The 19,615-nt window shown below is 38.9% G+C and overlaps 3 protein-coding genes across 3 annotated transcripts; all 3 read right to left on the reverse strand.

Annotated features, from left to right (window-relative positions):
* Positions 1–4,057: 4,057 nt before the first annotated feature.
* On the reverse strand, positions 4,058–6,199 carry LOC101304935. Its single transcript, XM_004291306.1, has 6 exons — positions 5,812–6,199; positions 5,656–5,704; positions 5,496–5,547; positions 5,159–5,322; positions 4,961–5,068; positions 4,058–4,522 (listed from the first exon to the last, which is right to left on the reverse strand). The coding sequence occupies exons 1-6, from the start codon at positions 6,177–6,179 to the stop codon at positions 4,361–4,363; spliced, it is 903 nt and encodes a 300-aa protein (XP_004291354.1). The 5' UTR covers positions 6,180–6,199; the 3' UTR covers positions 4,058–4,360.
* Positions 6,200–6,427: 228 nt separating this feature from the next.
* LOC101305236 (chaperone protein dnaJ 11, chloroplastic-like) lies at positions 6,428–7,216 on the reverse strand. The gene has a single exon (XM_004291307.1). It carries the CDS (start codon positions 7,156–7,158, stop codon positions 6,694–6,696), a length of 465 nt encoding a protein of 154 aa, XP_004291355.1. The 5' UTR covers positions 7,159–7,216; the 3' UTR covers positions 6,428–6,693.
* Positions 7,217–13,670: 6,454 nt separating this feature from the next.
* Positions 13,671–15,981, reverse strand: LOC101308054 (transcription factor AS1-like). Its single transcript, XM_004292896.1, has 2 exons — positions 15,733–15,981; positions 13,671–14,794 (listed from the first exon to the last, which is right to left on the reverse strand). Exon 2 carries the CDS (start codon positions 14,742–14,744, stop codon positions 13,671–13,673), a length of 1,074 nt encoding a protein of 357 aa, XP_004292944.1. The 5' UTR covers positions 14,745–14,794; positions 15,733–15,981.
* Between the last annotated feature and the right edge of the window lie 3,634 nt (positions 15,982–19,615).

Raw genomic sequence — 19,615 nt, forward strand, 5'->3', positions numbered from 1 at the left:
AGGATTCATAGCGCAAGCTCGGGTCTAAATCAAGAAAGAACCGACACTGATAACTAATATGGTTATGTACTCACGGTGGTCGCTCCTTGGATCATATATGAAGGTGTCTTTGTGCTGAAAGCGTGAAATTGCTTCGTATTTTTTTTTCTATTCGAATGCAGTTTCATCGAAATAATGAGGTAGCAAGCTAAACAGATTTTTTTTTCTCACCATACATATTTGGCAATTTCGTTTGTCCATCATTTGAAGGAGACAGATTATATATCGATGACAATTTTCAGCGAAGGCTCTAACCAAAACCCAGGAATTTGGCCTCCAATCTTAACTAGCTTCACAAGCAAGGAACATGGACTAAAAAAGCCAAAATGAACAAGGGTAAAGTCTCGCCTTCTAACAGAAGTGAGGATCAGCATTCGTAGCAATAATGAAAGAGGAAATTTGCTTCAGAAAAAAAAAAATAAATAAAAAATAAAAAATAGAGAGTAGAAGCATAAAGGGGTTTCCAGGTTCTAACCGACCTAATTTTGCATTTATTTTAAGTGGTCCAATGATCAGTTAAAATAGTTATAGCATCATTATCGTTTCCTGAATGGAATTGAAAGCAAGGAGTAAAATACTTAAAATATCCTTGATATTTTCTTGAAATTTTCGTTTTTTACGATTATTGATATTAATTTTTATATTTTTCTGATATTTTATATTTAGTATATTTTTTATCGAATATACAATTTTTAAATAAAATTTGGTAAAATTTCTATCGATATTCGATATTATCTCGATATATCCATCGAGATTTTATTTTTAAAAACCATCGAAATTTCCATGATCGTCGATATTTTACTCTTTGAAAATGTCTTGGAAGGAAGCAATTAGGAAAACCCAATTACGTAAAAAGCAGGGGTTCAATGTTTACATAGCCTTATTCTCCCAGAGAAAAAAAAAAATAATTTGTTTACGTAGGCGAAAAAAAATCTGAGGAAGTATAATGACAGTTGCTTAAGCTATTATATAGCCAGCAATGACCTTAAAAAATCTAACATAAATGTCCAACCAACACAAAGAACTTCTGAAAGTTGTGACTACATAATGGCTTTTTGCTTGAAAGGGACTTCGATCAATCACACTATGTAAACTAGTCCTGAACGAACTTTTTCTTCACAGTGAATCATAATCTGAAAACCCCGAAATTCCATTTCAGAAGGAAGCGTATACAACTTAATGAAGGACATCACATACTTCTCACCGTTCTCATCTCTAGAATCACATCATGTTTCATATTTAATATTTAATTTCATGTTGAACCACATCTTTCAAATTTTGGTTATTAGACTTCTTCTGTGAATAGTACGGTGACCGGAATTGAAGTCTCACAATATCGGCCAGCAGCCTCGGCAGTCTTTTTTGGCTTTTCACTTCCGTAGTTAGCTCACGTTTCTAATACATGTTGCATGCTAGTGGTTAATTTATAGCCAAAATTCTTCTGTTTAGTTGACCAGTCACTATAATAAACACCAACATAGTCTAACATAGAACAGCAAGAAAATATGGTTAAGGTTATTCAACTTCTCCAGACTGCCAGAAAAACACACTGATTGTTCATCCAACTGCTTAGCTTTCAGAATATTCAAACAAGTAGAATTTGTTCTCTGAAATATGTTCTCACCAGAAAAACAACTACTTAGACTCCGTAATCTAAATAACCTTTTTCTCCTTTGAAAAGATATTAGTAGCAATCTCAATCAAGCAAGCTATTATGATTAATTATCTACCAAGTAGCAGCCACCCCCATAGACTAGCTGAATTAGTTGCACATCTTTAATTTATTATTTTCATTGCAATTCTGGAATACAAAAGAGAGAGAAGCAAATACTCAGTCATGGAGAACCACAAATTAACCAACAACACTATTTACAGTTTCTTTTTTTTCAAACAGATTGGACTAAAAACCAAATTGCATGAGGCAGCAGCTTAGTTTTACCTAATTGGCTAATTCTCTTCACAGACTCTGACAACTACAAATTAACCAACAACACTATTTACAGTTTCTTTTTTTCAAACAGATTGGACTAAAAACCAAATTGCATGGGGCAGCAGCTTAGTTTACCTAATTCTCTTCACAGACTGACAACTACAAGTGATATTAGAAATTGAAAAAAAAAATTGTCAATAAAGAAAAAATATGATAATATATTATGTTCGTAACAAGTTTCTAAAGTTGATAGGCCAGAGGTTGTGATCGAAGAATAACTTAATATAATATCATTGATCAATTGATGTATACAAATAATTCAGATTTGTTTTAGTGCCAAGTATTGTATTACTTTTCTCGTCGTATTGTCAAAGGCATGTCAATTATCTTATCCCATTGTCCCTGACATAATGCTCATTGGTATTCTGTGCAACATGTTTCACTAGAGTCAAATTCGAATGCAAAACGCACACAAGCACACAATGAAACCCAGACTTCCTCTCCAAATTGAACACTAATACCTTAATGGTCTGAAATCCTCCTCAAATTGGAACCAAACCAAACCCCAATCAATGATAACTATGATCTACAACCAGTCTGCCAGATTTGACGCCAAATCTATGTTTGATTTCCTTGATACAAACTTCCCAAACATCAGAAGTATGAACTATGAAGAGTCTCAACTCCATCGCTCTCCATGTGGACCACCACAGGATATCAAATTCAGTTTCGTCACAAAGCATTCTTCCTTTCCCATATCATTGATTACAATAAAAAAATAATAAAAAAAAGTAGGCTGTGCCAGGCCAGCTGGTTCCCCAAACAGTAGGAAAATGACATTAAAATATCTTCATATAAGCTTAAAAGATCAGGCTATGTATGAAATATGAATACATGCATGTCAAGCTGCTACAACTTCCTTTGCATTTGCAAGTGAAGTTCTATTAAAACTCAGTCCAAGTTGGTTTATTACTTTGAACACAGCAAGAAATGCTACAGGAAGGGTCTCTTGGTCAGGGAAGAATGAGGACTCCAAGTGATTAAACAAGAAACTATATTGAAATTAACAAACAGATGTGCCTGCCTATTCATACTACATATTTCGAGCCAAAAACAGTCAAGTCATAAGTAAATTTTCAGCGTGACGATGTCAATAAGAGAATGAGATCCTTTCTCAGTTTATAGTTCACGCAGTTTAATCGGGCATGAGAATAACTTAACAGCAAGTTAAACATACTTTAAAAGAAACAATGGTTTTGTAATCAATTTGTTAAGTGAGTATGATAACAACTTGCAAACAACTTTCATATAAATGCTCAAATAATACATCAAATCAGCTGATGCAAAAGGCAAGTGAAGTTGGTTACACAGAACACTGCGCTGTGCAATTGCTAATTTAGATGACACCCAACTTTGTTGTTGTCTACCACGACAAATCTGCTACTGTCCCATTACCACATTCACTTGGAGTTTAGCTTAAAATTTGTATTACCCTAGGCTGACCCAACTAGGACTTGTTGTCTTTTCCTTCATTTTCCCCTTCCCTTTATCATCAACTACTTGATCAGTAATGACCAAGGCAATTCAAATTTGTGTAAAAAAGCACCTTATATCTGTTATTTTTAAGAACCAACCTCCCTATAACTGTTTAGTTGTTCAGAACATCAAAATGTGACTCAAATAAGACTAAACGGTTATGAAAAAAAAAACAATAAAAAAAGAAGAAGCCCAAACTTGCAGGTTAATCTGTGGCACAGTCAAGCCCTATATGAGGTAAACACACAAGGTCTTTTAAGCCATGTTGTCATTGACTACATTAAAAGACGATGCCCACTCTAATCCTTTTCTTAATTGGGTTCAATGACTAGGTCCAGGCCTATCCAGTCTTCATGGATTAAATAGTTTTTAAAAGAAATTCCTCAAACCTTTTCTTAATCCTCTTTGGGCAAACAGCTCAATTTTAAAAACTGAAATAATCTCTTCTCTTGGCAATTAAACTGAAATAAACTTAAAATGGGCCACAAGGTAGACTGGTAAAGCCAACCTAAACTATGACTACAAGTTCATTCTTTTTTTTTTTTTCTTTTTTTAATATAATGGACACTAGGAAAAAGTATCAATCAAAAGTAGTCTATGAGATACAATGCACACATAGTTTTGAGAAATTTTTAGGTGCAGGCAATGAACAAAAATGTTGGCATCAACCTGACAATAAATGAACTTCAACTCCTTTGCCCGAGGTGACCAACTAGTTACTAGGTTTACATGACGGATAAGAGCTACTTGAATTATTGAGACTCAAAACCATGAACTAAGGAAAAACAAGGGCATGCTTCAAAATTATTAAAGATGATACTGTATTGACTAGAAAATAACGATACAAATTAAGTATTATAGATTGATCATTAGGCTGCTTTTAGCAAGGGCACGAAGGAACCTGGTGAGTGATTTTTTGGCACCCACTACCGCTTCATCAATCTTTTCCTTGTTTTCCTCAGAAATGCTTGAGCGTTCCAAAGCCAAATGTACTTTCCGGACAAGTTTACGCAATTCCTGTTATGTGAGGTTGACATTAGTAAACAGACAAGATACAGAATGCAATGCTTCCTGTTGCAACAGGAACATTTGTATGAGGCTTATTGGCCGCGGTTCAAAGAACGCAACACAAGCAGTTGTTCAAGTGCTGCTAATTGCCCTCTATGTACGGACTTGGTGAAATATTAACAATCTCACTCAGCCACACCTCTCAGTATTATGAGGTAGGAATGCAAAATGAACAAGACAGTGACCTAGCTGTAAATGGAACAGCAAACCTTTTTCAATTATCATATTATGGCTATAAAAAAATGTAGGGAATGAAATTGCATAGCTACCCCCCCCCCCCCCCCCCCCAAACCCAATATAAACTCAAAAAGACATGCACAACGTAACAACTTTTCACCTGAGTTTGTAACCACATTGGTATGATATTAACAACACAGTGAAACTCACCTGACGATCAAACTCAACATCAGAAATTGAATAAACTTCATTGGTGATATCAACATCCTTATTGATCATACCCTCAACCCATCTGGATGCTACCTCAATGTGAGAACCCTGCAACCAAGGATCAAAACTGAAGTAAGAAGGCCTGTATCCGCAAACCATCAAATTGGTAGTGTTTCAGCCAAACTAAATTTAGCATACCTCTTCTTCCTCGTTATCAGATTCTTCAGCTTCTTCTTCTTCCTCATCATCAATGCTCAACGCCTCCGAACCACATAAGTCTTGCAGCTTCTTTTGATCACTGTCTTTTGTAGCCCGAATCAAAGCATCCATCAGCTCGGTGTCCGCATCCCGTAACAGTTTTGCTAAACACAAAATTCAAAAAGATATGAACATACAATAAATGAACGAAATGAAGTACATTCCAGCTTCTAACTAAAAACATTTGATATTCTAATCAGACTACAGACTAACTAATACTACACTCGAAACTCTAGCTACGAAAACAAGAATAACCAAAAGGAATTCCAATTCATACCAATATAATTGTACTGCCTTCGCTTTCCTTCTCGCACATCATTCCCAAATCTCTGCGGCAATAACACAAACACCTTAGCCACAACCACGAAATGAACCAAAACTCATTTCCACAGTAAAGAACAAACTAACCACAAAAGTTCAATTTACAGTGGTGGCACCTTCACTAACATAACAGCATCCAATACATCTTCGTCCAAAGACGCCACTCTACCATTTCCAAAGCAAATTTAACAACTCAGAAACTAAAATCCACACTAAAATAGCTAATTTGAACGAACAAAATTTACAGAAACGATTCGAAATTCTAAAGCTACCTGATAATCAATTTGAGCTGAGGCGTAGAGAACGAAGCGAGGTCCATAGCCCAACGCACGGCGCGCCGAGCGTCGCGCTTCAACGCGTTTCGGCTCTTATACGTAATCGACTCCGAATCGGAGCCGCTGCTGTTACCGTCGAGATCGGACGGCGCCGGAGGAGCGTCGCGCGGTCGGAGTCCGCGGACTAGTTTATGGACGCCGCGAGTAGCTAAGTTGATTACCGGAGAAGAACCGCGGCGGGGATTAGGGTTTGTGCTCAGTGGAAGCGAGGTTGAGAAGAAGAGATGATTCAGTGCGACGCAGGAGCAGCACAGGTGCTGCAGCGCCGGGCATTGCCTTACCAGCAGTCTCCCCAGTTGAGCCATCTCACTATCTCTCTCTATTTGCCTTGTATGAATTTCTGAACCAGAACAGTGTGTTATATCTCAATTGGGCCTTTTCTAAACGGCCCATATTTTTTGTGGTCTATTAAAGGAGTAGGCCCATGAAATTGTGGATTGCTGTTACCGACGGAGATTATTTTAATTTACGCCGTCAACTGTTTTCCGGTGAGAGTCAAGAATGGGTTCAAATTTCAAATTCTTAATGAAAATTTGATGCAAATATGGTCGAATTTAGCAGAAAAGAACAAAATTATATTAATTAAGCATCATCCGAAAGGAGATTTTACATGACAAAATTACGGGAAGTAGTAGTGTAAATTCCCATATGAAATTTCAGGCTGTAAAAAATGGCGCCTGTAGCTCAAATCAAAGATCTGGAGCTGTTGAGTAGATTGTACTATGTACACAAACGCGCCAAAACAAGCTGGCTTTTCTTCTAATTAATCCAGGATTAACTAGGCACTCTTCTAGTTAATTTCTCTAATGTTCTAATTAGCTACCAGCACTGGTCGGTTTCCCATCTCCTTCCCGACGACGACGACATTGAGAACGAAGAGCCCATCGGCACCGGCCGCCGGAAAAGCATCCGGTGGTCGTAGTCGGCGCGCTTCTGGGGGTCGGAGAGAGTGGCGTAGGCCTCGTGGACCTTCATGAACTCGTCGGAGGAGGATTGACCGTTAGCTGCGGTGACGTCAGGGTGGACTGTTCTGGCCAATCTGCGGTAAGCAGTCTTGATTTCCTGACACGTGGCGCCCGTGGGAATGCCGAGGACGTCGTAGAGGGAGGGGTTTGATCCACCAATGTGGATGCGGGGCCTGTCGACCGTTGATGCAAATGAAGCGGAGATGGTCGCCGGACGGAACTTGACGGACGAAGGCGAGGTCGGAGCGTTGGTGAGGAGTGTTTGGCCGGAAAAGAAAGATGAAGAGGCGGTGAACGATGAAGAGGAAATGGACATCATTGTGTGGATTTTGAATTTTGAGGTTTGTATGGTTAAATTTTATTGGATGGAGAATTCTGACGAAATGAGAGGTGGGGTTTGTGATTTATAGACAAAGGGGGATTGGGATTGGGATTGGTTTGGTTAACCTAAACCGTGGTTGGGTTAACGAAAACCAGAGGCTTATCCAATCCAAATGTACAAGCTGACTCAGCGAGACGTCGGCGTCGACGAAGACGATGGCACATGAGGTTTCAGGCTTAACGTTGTGGTTAGTTTGTCTGTTTCTCACTTGGGTTATTTGACTAATAATTCTATGTGCTAGTTTCCGGTGGATTAGAGAAAGGAAAAATGACGGAAAAGGACGTGGAGGTTATTAAAGTAATGAATAAACAATTGGGGGGATTCGCTGTAAGGGGCAGGGCAAACACGTAAACTGCGGCTGGCATGTGGGATTATAGAAACCGACGTGCCGCAGTACTAGCAGCGAAAACAATCGGCTAAGGATGGGATTGGATTCTCGCCAAAAAAAAAAAGAAAAAAAAGGATGGGATTGGATTAAAGGGGTGGTGTGAAAACAAGCGGCCAGCCACACCACGCGCTTAATAGGACAGGTGTGCTCCACCGGTTGGATAATATTTCGATTTCGGTTTTGGTTTCGGACCTATGACTGTACGAGAATATGGAATTATGGATAAGATGAATCAAAGGAGCCAAGGAGGAGGTGGACTGGACTGGTGTGACGTGGAAGATCCGGTCCCGCCCTCTTTACTACTCGTTAGGTCCATCTGCCCGATTGTTTCTTGGACTGAGCTCAACTCTCCAAAGATGATTCTAGAGCATCTCGATGACGATATTATTTTTGTTGAGCCTTTGAGGGAAATATCTTGATACTTTTCTCAAAGAGTTGATTTTTCATACCGACATCTCCATATTTTGTCTATATGCATGGTGAGGGCTCATGTATGACAAATTTTTAAATTAATCATGAACGCATAAAAGTATAAAGAATTAGATTTTTGATATTATGTTGTCTATAATTCCACTATTGTTTGTTTCTTTTGCTTGATATTAATCGCAGTGAATTATGATAGAAGTAGTTTGATTCATTCACCTTCGAAAAAAAATCCTTTAACTATTCCAAACAGTCGATTTATACAAGTGTGAATCTAACTCTTCAATTTAAGAGAAACTGTTTCAACATGATATCGTGACTCACACATATACTTGAACAAGGACAAACGTGGCCCGTGAATCACATTATACCGATATTATCTTTAACATATTGGGTTTTAATCACAAAAAACTTCGGTATAATTAGATATGATTCATCAACTTTAAGTTATGTTTTATTTGTCTATTTTCTTATATGAGATTTTTCCTTTCAAAGACATTAATTTTTAGATCTATAAAGTATTTAGGAAAACCAGTGATTTTGATGAACGAACCTATATCGATCCTCACAAAACATAAACCAAAACAAAACAAAAAATCCGTTTTAATGATCCTAATCAAAATTTAATTATGTTACTTCAATACTTCTGCCGGGGGGTACTTACGGTTTACGTCTTGAAAATTAAAAAGAAACATTCTATTGCTTTTGAGCTCGACATTACTGTACTGCAAAGTTTAATAAGAAGGCTCATACAGAAAAAAGAAAAGTTTAATAAAAGAATGCATGCATCTGAGATCTAGTGGGTACTGCATGGTCGACAAGTGTTTCATTATCAACGACCGTAGTAAGCTTGTAAAGCTAGCCACGCGTCCAGTCGCCATAGAATGGGCGGTGGAAGAGTGATGGACCCTGACACCACACACCAGTTTTGGTTTTTTGAAAAACTGAATCTGACGAGAGTCTGGAATTTGAGGAATGCATCATGGATCCCTCAACGGCAGGTCCGCACGAGCCCCAACCCGACCCGACACCGTTCTCGATCTTCGAAAAACAATGTGCCGTTATGCCTTGTTTGCCGCTCCGATCCTTTTTTCCTGTTTAATTTTCTCTCCGATCCAAGACGTGGTGTCTCCTCTGCTTAGGGTGCACGGTGTGTTTATGTTTCTACAATCCAATGTTAGATTAGACTGGGCGGTTCTGGGGGGAGAGTGGTTGAGACTTGAGAGAAGTGCAGTAAATTTTATGTTTAAAGCTCAACCATTTCTGCTCTGTATCTTAAAGTCTCGGCGAATTATATTACTCTAGTCTGCCTTGAAAATAGAGAGGACCTCATCACTTTGGAAAAATATCTTCTGCTTGGGTTTGCAGTTTGCATTGACCACATAGCAGCGGCAGGTGGCGTCTTTCCCAAAAAGGAGGAATCTTATTTAGGACAAGGGCACTTGTCCGGATTCAAGAGTCCAATCCGCCAATGGAATTTGTTATTGCTGGAACTGATATTTTTGTTTTGTATAGTAAAAATGCAACTGTAATCCTATCTCATCTGAGAATCTGACAAATGGAAAATGCAACTAAGCAACTGTAATCTGGGTGGATTGTAGATATTAGTCATACACCTTCGATTGCTCACCGGCAGAATAAACTAAGTAACTAACCATATCGAACAAGAAAACTCTAATCTTGGTGAGGGTGATTGTGACGGGTTGTTGTCACTTGTCCGGATTCAAGAGGCCAGTCCCGCCGGTGGAATCTATATTTGGTGGAACTGATATTTTATTTTTATTTTTTTATAGTTAAAATGCAACTGTAATCCTCTCTCATCTGACCAATAAGAAATGCCACTCAGCAACTGTTATCTGGGTGAGGTACTGAGGTTGATGGTAACGGGTTGTTTTTGTTTGGGAGGTGATATTGGTCTGTAAGCCCAAGAAATGAAGCATATATGTCTAGATTAAATACACTCAATTCAAAAGATGAAGCGTACTCTCAGGCTCTCAGCCCAAACACAATGGCAGAAGCTCGCAGGCCTGGCCCAACAACAAGCCAATAAGGGAGTTCAATGTTTGGTTCAGTTACACTACTTGATCTGAATCCCTTAAGGGATATCTCCCGTCCGATCCTCTGCAGGGAAAAAAGAAAATGAGAGTACCAATCATGCATAGCGGGATACTCCATAAGTTGCAGTCAAAACCAACAATATTATTATTAGCTCGATCTCTTCTTTGTACAAGCTATGGTGTTCTTGGGAGCGCTGTTGTTTTCTTTCACTTCATGTATGATTTAACATTTGCATTGGACTTATTAGGCTTATTGCAGTATGTTGTGTCTCTAAGATCATCAGAGGTTATGTGATTGATCAGAAGTCCAAGAATGCACACTACATAGTATCTGCAAATGGCTCGTCTAGTCCTAAGGATCATCAAAATCATGACAATTCGCGTGAAGTAGCTAGAAGTGTTTATCTGATCAGATGCAAATTTCTATTTTGACTAGCTGACATAGAAGATTGGAATGTCATCTACTGTATTATGCAGCAGTGGGAGAGAAAACCAGCCTCTTATGTCACTCTGATATGTGAGTCCCTTCTTGTTGTTATATTGGTGATCTAGCTTATGTAAGAATGTTTATGACTTTATGTGATTCTTGAAATACGAACATTTAGGTTTGTTGTTTCATTAAGTTATCTGGGTTTAGATGAACCAACATCACATATGCACCAGCTCTGAGGGCCACCAGAGATGTCGGAGAACATCGTTTCCTGCTCCTGAGGTTAGTTTCTTGTTGTATTGGTGATCTAGCCTGTTCTTGTATAGTGGTTTTGAATCTTAGGCTTGCTTAATGTCGGGTAGGAATGTTTATCACTTTTTGTGATTCTTGAAATAGGATTATAGGAACATTTAGGTTCGTTGTTGAATAAGTTATGTGGTTTTGTAGGTGGACGGAGATTACATAGGCACCAACTCTGAGGGCCACCATGGATCCTTGAAAGTTCAAAGAACATTGTTTCCTGCTCAAGTCATCTCTGTTCCTAAAGTTATTTTCTTATTATTAATTGTTGATCTTTGTTCTTGTTTAAAATTTCTGAATCTTACCCTTAATGCAGGGTAGGACTGTTTATGTATTTCTTGAAATTGGAACATTTAGGTTAGTTGTTTAACATGTATGTTGGTTGTTATCCACATGTGAAAATGTAGGGCAAGCAGTGTAGGTAGAATAAGTGGATTAAGTGGCTAATATAATGATGCTCCTGAGTGACTAGTATGAAGGTAGTTTGGTTGTAATCATCATCAGTGTTTCGCTTGTACTCCACATAGTTCAAACAAAGTTTACATTGGTAGGGTAATTTTAGGATAATACGAGTGAAAAAGTTTGTCCATATTGCACCCACAATACTGTTCAAATTCCTTGCTAGCCCCAACAAATTTAGGGTTAAGTGTGAGTGAGATGACTGAAATAGTGTGATCACATTATGATCATGTCATAGCTTCATGATCACATTCATAAACTTCATTTTATGTATGACAGTCATATGTGTTCTTTGTATGATTTTTTATATAAGTAGGTAATTGATTCGGTATGTTGTTCATATATGTAGGCTAGTAGATATTTTTCTTACATGGCTCTTAGATGGGTGAGTCATGTGGATCTTCATTTATTGTCATGGCCGTTATTCATCTAATTTTCTTCGCTTATGTGGAGCGGACAGATGAAACTTACTGTTAAATTTGAATTTTATGTTTTGGACGAAAATGTCATACATGTGTGCCGTGCATACTACAAAACTAAGGTATGATTTTGTGAGTTGTATCATTGTTCCATTTTTCCAAGTGTCACGTGCTTTTTCTTCAATTAAGTTGATCATCGCTTGATTTTGTTCTTGCTGCTTCTTTATCTTTCCCTTCAAAACAGGGCCTGGCTGATGATGAACGTAATCAGCTGAGTGGTAATCTAGCTGAGCACATGCTTGGAAGGTCTGTGGGTGAAACATTGGAGAGCATGATTCAAGATCCAAAAAAGAAGGGATAATGAATTGGGTGAATTTTAGGAGCTTCTAGGGATGCTTTATACAATGACCATGGATGAGAAAGATTTTGATTTTGAGATTAAATCTTGTCGTTGTATGAAGTATCATTGTAGTTATTTTTATGAGACTTAAACACTCTAGCATAGAATTAGCATGAGGTCCTATTTTTTTGTGAACTCTAAGAGCAAGCCTAACAGATTCTCTAAATTCTTTGATTTTCTCTATTTTAAGGAATATAGGGTCATTTTCCACTCCAAGAGCTTCTTTATCTCCTTCTCTAAAATAAGGAAAGAGATGAAAGAGAAGCTTTGCTTCCTTATATTTACAGATTCTCTAAAAATATTTAGGGAAAGAAGAATTGAATGTTGCACATTCTTTAAGGCTCAAAGATAAGAAAGAAAACATAATTTATTCTAAACAAATAATCTTTTATATTTTTATACTTATTATTATATTGTAATAAATGAGAATTGTTGTAATAAATATTTGAATCTTTAAAATAGGGAAATTGTTGGATTTGGTATACAAAATTTTTAGAGATTTTGAGTTTTGCTTCCCTATTATGTAGAAAATATAAAGAAGCTGTTGGACTTGCTCCTTTAGTGTAGTAGATTTTGTCTGTCGTCTAGGAGATTCTTTAGCACCTCGATAAATGGAAGTTTATGCAATAACGCAATTGAAAACTGACACAAATGGAAGTTCTTCAATTTTATCTTTGTGTAGAATAATTTTACAATGTAACGATTTGAATCTCTCCCCCTCATCTTGTGGATGCATCCTTTTAGGGACATGCACCGTGGGGCATTCTGGCATTCTATCAATGAATTATCTTTTTTTGCTAAAATAATTTGTACATTGAATGACAAAAATGAAAAAATAGGAAAAGAATATGTGGCTAAAATGTGCGCACTCTCCAATACATTGAAGATACTTCAGGCAACTTTGACGCTTGGGAACCAACTCTATTTCTGAAGATACATGGATAATTTCATGTGGGTTTTGTTTAATTTTATCGGGGTTGTGTCATCTTACAGCTCTTGGCTGGATTTTAATTGAAGTTGATACTCTACATTCATTCATTCTATCAAGTTAATATGTAACTCCAATATCATTTCAGAGTTCAGAGTAGAACATGGACAAATATCACCAAGGATACAGATGAACACAATTAAAACCACAAATACTTGTAACATCTAGAATCTAGAATAACCATCGGTGGCCACTACACAAATATTTCTCACCGGCATTAGGCTCAACAAGGTTTGTCCAGCCTCTACCAAGTACCACTGTCTTGCTTTTTCGTTCCAAACATATTTTACTTACTAATCACAATTCATGTATATGAGGGTATATAGATAAAAATCATTTCTAATGTGTAAAAATAAGGCCAGGCAACAATTCAAATATAGTTGTTATAGCTGCTAACAGGATGTAAGTTAATACAACGTTATATTCATCGAGTCCAGGCAATACGCAGAAAGTAAGAAGTAATATTTAGGAACCTGTGGAGAATATTCAAGAAGAGAATACACACAAGTTGAAAGAAAGCAGGAGAATATTAAACCAGAAGTCCAGACCTCATACAATCTGGAATGAGTTATGACTATGCATCTCTCACCGGGCATTAGGCTCAGCAAGCCTAGGTCTGCCGCCCATCTGCTCAAGAAACTGAGTGAGACGCATATGCTTTGCAGACCATTGATCAGCCAACTTTTGCTCCTTTATTTCGGCATCTCTCCTTAGTCCTGCTATTTGTTCCCTGTATTCTGCTTCGATCCTATCCAGAGCAGCCTTCTGCTCTTCCCTTAGAGCCTTCACCTTCGCCTCAATCTCGTCCATTTTCTCCCTCTTTCGACAAGCCTTCTCTGATTCCAATTGCAACTCTACCCTTCTTAACCTCCAAGACGCTTCCTTTTTATGTGCTGCCCAAGCACGGTGCACTTCCTCCAACTCTCTTGAGCACTCCACCAACTCAGATATCACATAATTTTCTCCACAAGGGACTGAAACATGAGGAGGCAGATTGTTCAATGCAAAACTGTTTTCGGGTCCTCTATCAGGCTGCAGCCAGGGGATTGGAGGAGAGGTTCGAGAGGGTGCAACTGTAGGGGACAGACTCAAGGTAATAGAAGGAGATGGTGCTCTAGCATGTGAGGGGCCATTTGAATTTGAAAGCCAGGGAGGAAGCATTGATGGAGCTGGAGACGCTTCGTTGTGAAGAAAGGCCCCATTGGAAGTGGCCATGAGATATGGGGCTGGACACTCCGTCACTAGCTTCTCAGCGAAAGTTTCAAGAATCCGATCGTACTTGCCCTCCTCAATAGGCTGCACAACTGTATTGTTGTTCTTCTGTTCTCTCTGCTGCTTCTCTTTGAACACTTCCCACCACTTGCCTAATCTTTTAGCAGTTCGACCAGGGACTTCAGCAGCGATTTTCTTCCACTTGTTACCGTGTTTCTCTTGAAGGCAAATGACCAGACGCTGTTCCTCTTCAGTAAGAGACCCTTTCTTGATGCCCGGTTTTAGATAATTCTTCCACCTTTCTAAGCAAGATTTGGCATCCCTGTTTAGGGGTGTGCTCATGCGCTGTGATACAAGGTTCCACTCCCTTGGTCCATACTGTTTCACATATGCACGCAACAATGCATCCTCTTCAGGTCTCCAACGCTGCCTCTCCTTCATTTCCATGAGCAAATACCACTGTCCATTGCCTTAAACCGAAACGCTTCATAATGTATCTGGAATTCACATGTCAAAATATGATTCAAACTTCTACTATGACACCATATGTAAGATGATTGTTAAAAAAAAAAAAATTAAAGACACCCAACTGAGAGCAGAGTATGATCACATAACAAGGTGGTAGAAATCACAAGGCATCTGCACCAAACCAATAAGAATCTTTAACATGGTCAAAGGTTCATAACAATTCAAGCCACAGTGGCTTCAAATTACAGCAAATAAGTTGCATGCTCCCTTTAGTTAGATCCAGCATAGCAATGTCAACAGCACTTTATATTTTTGCTTCAATGGCTAATAGCCAAATACCAGAAATCTACGAAATAAGAACGGGCGAGTGATCTCGTAGTACCATGGCTCAAAGAACCCAGATTTCCATCTCTTTAGCTACAGCTGATGGGATCTTGAATAAGAGAAAAGAAAGTGAAAAAAAAATAAAATAAGAATAATGTACTAAATTTACAGAGCACTGTGTCACAACACACATGTTTATGAGAGTGCTCTTAGTAAGACACGCCTTCAGTAAGCACTCATTTGAATCACAGAATCAGAGAAAGCATATAAACACTTCCTCAGACTCACTGTTTCTCTTTCTCAGACTATGATTCCTCAAAATTAAACACCAAGATTTACCCTTTATCCTACTTAAACTCATTCAAGCCAAAAAATTTAACCTCAGAAAACAAGACAACAATCACTAACCTTGCGTAATAATCATCATCAAAAACTCAAACCAGCTTTGAACTAAAACAAAAGGATAAGAAAACAAAAAAACAAAACAAAAGGATAAGAGTTAGAACATTCAAACCAATCGGTTTCCAACCATCACAAGTTCGCAACCAGCATCATGTGCACTACTAAACAAGCTTGGAACACATATCAATGGCAGTCGAGAGAGACACAGAGACAGAGAGAAGAGTCCGAAGTAGATACTTACGTTTGTGCTTCAACTCCTCCACCTGAGACCCGAGCTTCGTCTTCGACGCATCTCCTCCTCGCTCTAAAGACGTTGGGATAATAAAAACCGGAAAGAAACACAAAAACAAAAAGAAAAAATGGAAAATTTATATTCCTCTCTAACTGAATTAAATGCTAGAGAAAGAGAGAGAGAATGAAACAAAGGAAAGGCTGGTGGGACGACGACTCAAACAGTCAAACTCCAAGGCAGACCCTAGAGAGAGAAACCAAAAAAATCCCAACCTAGAGCAATTCCCTCTCCCTGGCACTCTCGACCCCGAAATAATAGAGAGAGAGAGAGAGAGGAGAGTGGTGGTGGACTGGTGGTGGTGGCCTGTACCCGGCCCAAATACGACGTAACGTATCACTGACAGCATTGCCAAGGGGTTTTCTGAGCGGAGCAGAAGGTCGCGTCTCCATCACACTCGTCTTCTTGTGCCGTGAAACCCGGACTACAGTCCCCCCACCCACCACTCTGGACCCCACCTTACCTCACTCTCTACTAATCATCATCACCACCTCCGATCCTCTGCTCCGCCCCTTCCCTCCTCTGCCCTATCCTATGAGCTTCCATAGACCTTAAAAAGGGCCTCTGTCTCTTCTGTGATCGTGACCTACGTGGTTGGGAATCTGAGTTTTATTCATCCCTCGCCGATCGAGCTCGGAACCAACGGTCTGATTCAGAGCTCATGATTATCATTATTGCACCGCCACACATCGTTATCACACAGAACAAGCTAGCGTTTATATATCTCCAAGTCCAATCCCAAGTTTACTAGTTATGGCATGATTGCATGTTTAGGAGCTGGTCCCGATGAAATGGAATAGCTAGTTTCTAATTGGTAAATTTTTGTTGCAGATTATAAGCCTGAAAGACGCTCTTGGCGTTTATATGGTTTGTTTGCTCTAGGGTTTTTGGAGGATCCCTGTCACGAAAGTATATATATAGAGTTTGAAAAAGCATTCGATCAAAAGTGAGATTAAAGTTCTTGGTGTTGTTGTATGATAATTCAAAAGTGTATTCGGAGGAGACCAATAAATTTGAGAATCCACTTATCTAACAAGCCGATACTCTTGTTGTGAATTGTGATTAGCCATTCTTTCTATGTTATAAAGTTTTGGATCAATAACATTCTTCCACAAACACAAACGACGCTTCTTTTAGATTCATCTTCTATTAATCGTCTCGGAGGTTCAAAGATATAATTTTATTTTTATTTTTAAATAAATAAACTTATTACAATTTCAAGCAATGTCTTTTATCCTTCAAATGCCAGAGTAATAGTCAACCCCGTAAAAGAAAGGGAAAAATGAAAGCAAAAAAATTCAGTAATTATGTTTCATCCATTTAACAAGGCGTGACCTCAGAATGTAACCCAAAAAAACAAAGGTCCCCTATGTATAAAAGACATTGTTCGGGTAAAGCGTCTGATCACTTAAACCCAGTTGGGACACGTGCATGACATGGCCTGCAACTCAGTAATGCATAACAGGCCATCGCAATTGTGTATCTTGATTCCCCTGACCCCAGGTGATAGCATCTTCCCAACCCCAATCCCTCCGAATTAGAACCATCCAATTCGCTCAAGACCTAGTCATGAACTAGCTCATTAAACTAGAATTGTGCACAACTAAGAACAAATTATTTGGATCAAGATAGCAAGAATGATCACAATTGTGACCTGGTCTCCTATTAACAGTAATAATGTTCACATGATCGGTTGTGATTAAAAAAATTATGCTAAAAACCATTGCAAGTTGTTTAGTAGTAGAGAGTGTTACGAAAAAATGTCAAAGTGACCAAGCATTTGGCTCCAATGGATAATGGCTCGTTGAATGATTATATTTTTAGAAAACCTTAAAATGGCCTCGCGTTTCTAATCGATCAAAAAGGGATCCCGATTAAAAATGAAAATGTTAGAAAAAAAATTAAGGGTTTCCATTCTTTATTCTACATTCGCATCTTTAATCGGGTGACTTGCATATTGATGAAGTAAGTGCATTTTGGTGCATGAAATCTACTCCCCTACGAGTTGTTTAGTAGCAGAGGGTGTATGTCTAGAAACTCTCAACTTTGCATTCAAACTACGAAGATGTCAACATAACCAAACACTCATCAGTCGCTCGTTAGATAATTAGTTTTGAAAATGCTCTTACGTCACCCGAAGAAGAAAATTATACTTAACAACCACTTGGTCACAAATCAAATTGTGAAAGAATTTACCTTAAGTTACCTTAATTTCTTACCTACATAAGAATATCTCTTTTCTTTATTGTATTTACATCGTTGGATCAGGCAAGATTCAAGAACATTAAACAGTGAGATGCCTTTCGATGACGAAAGATTCCACGTCGTAACCGATTTAGTACTAATCAGAGAGATTACCCCCGCAAAACACAGGTTAGCCGGTTTGGCAGGTTCGAGAAAAACCCCGAAGAGGAGTGAGAAGTGAGGAGAGGGGACACAATATAAGTGCTAAAATCGAGTGTGTACCCATTAAAGCTAATCACTCACTCATCTCTTTCTCTATCTCTCTCTTGCTTTCGTACTGGTGCAGCTTTTTCATGACCCTCTTTGAGAGAGTGTGAGAGACTACTTTGCCACTAGTGGTCGTGGTGGTGGTAGCGAACGTGACGTCACCGGCTGCTTTTGCCGCTCTGGCTCCCCATTTGCTTGCCCCTTCTTTCTCGCTCACTGTCAGCATGGCCGGCCATGGCCCAGTGCTGCCTGTGCGACTGCACCGGGACCCATGGCAAAAGGGGGCTGGATTTTTTTTTTCCAGCAAAAAGGGGTAGGATTTGGTTTTGTTGGGAAAACATATTTGAATATGTTAATTAGTTGTTAATTCGGCACCCAACTATGAGATTGTATTGGTTGCTCTGAATCCTCTAATAAACCCAGTAGTTTGCTTGCTCATCATAGACCATGGTGCCTCGATTTCCTTGCTCCATTTTTTACCGTGTTTTGTATAGATAAGGGTGCTCTTTGTTTTTTTCACATATTAAAACACCTATATAAATTCAACCTGAGAATCCTACAATGGCTAATCCATACATTTTGAATAAATAAGGAGGTCTATATATATATATATATACACACACACACACACTCACACAGGCCGGATAAGAGGCGTACGTCCGCACCGGCCTTAAAATGCGGATGTCCCTTCGTTCGCCACCGTACGACGTCGGTGAGGGCACGTCTCCAACTCAGCGGACTTCAGCAGCGTCCTCGACCATTTTTCCTCCCTGGCGAGTCCGTCAAATTCCAGTTTTTCGGCGAGATCACCCAAAATTTCAAACAACATCAATCTCGCCGGAAAACTGGAATTCGGCTGACTCGCCGGGAAAAGAAAGTGGTCGGGGACGGTGCTGGAGTCCGTTGGGGTGGAGGCGCGCCCTCGCCAGCGCCGAACGGTGGAGAACAGAGGGACGTTCACACTTTAAGCCGAGTGCGGATGTCCGCTCTCGAACGACTCCATATATATATATATTTGACATATATGAGGGATGGGGGATTACACCAATTTTTCAATCACAAAATCACATCTCCACCATTCAATATGTAGTTCTATATGAGTAGATCATTTATGCAAATTTTCAGAAATTTTGGTGATCGTTAAGGTATTCAAAACTACAATTTATAATTATAAGAATGAACGGTTCAAGTTTGGCAGATTGGTTCGTTCATTGGTTTAATCTTGTTCGACACCTTAACGATCACCAAATTGACTGAAAATTTGCATAATTGATCTATATATAAGGACCAACAAACTAAACGGTGGAGATTCAAAAATATAATCAAAAAGTTGGTGTAATCCCCTATCCCTTATATATGTCAAAAAAAAGGATTCCTTAGTGGA

This window comes from Fragaria vesca, linkage group LG2 (genome assembly GCF_000184155.1).
Source record: "Fragaria vesca subsp. vesca linkage group LG2, FraVesHawaii_1.0, whole genome shotgun sequence".
NCBI classification, from domain to species: Eukaryota; Viridiplantae; Streptophyta; class Magnoliopsida; order Rosales; family Rosaceae; genus Fragaria; species Fragaria vesca.

Coding starts and splice junctions, on each gene's coding strand:
- LOC101304935 (XM_004291306.1), bottom strand. CDS start 6,179: ATGGCTCAACTGGGGAGACTGCTGGTAAGGCAATGCCCGGCGCTGCAG. Junction 5,323..5,495: donor AAGGCAGTACAATTATATTG/GTATGAATTGGA, acceptor TTTTGTGTTTAG/CAAAACTGTTACGGGATGCG. Junction 5,069..5,158: donor CTGATAACGAGGAAGAAGAG/GTATGCTAAATT, acceptor CCTTGGTTGCAG/GGTTCTCACATTGAGGTAGC.
- LOC101305236 (XM_004291307.1), bottom strand. CDS start 7,158: ATGATGTCCATTTCCTCTTCATCGTTCACCGCCTCTTCATCTTTCTTT.
- LOC101308054 (XM_004292896.1), bottom strand. CDS start 14,744: ATGGAAATGAAGGAGAGGCAGCGTTGGAGACCTGAAGAGGATGCATTG.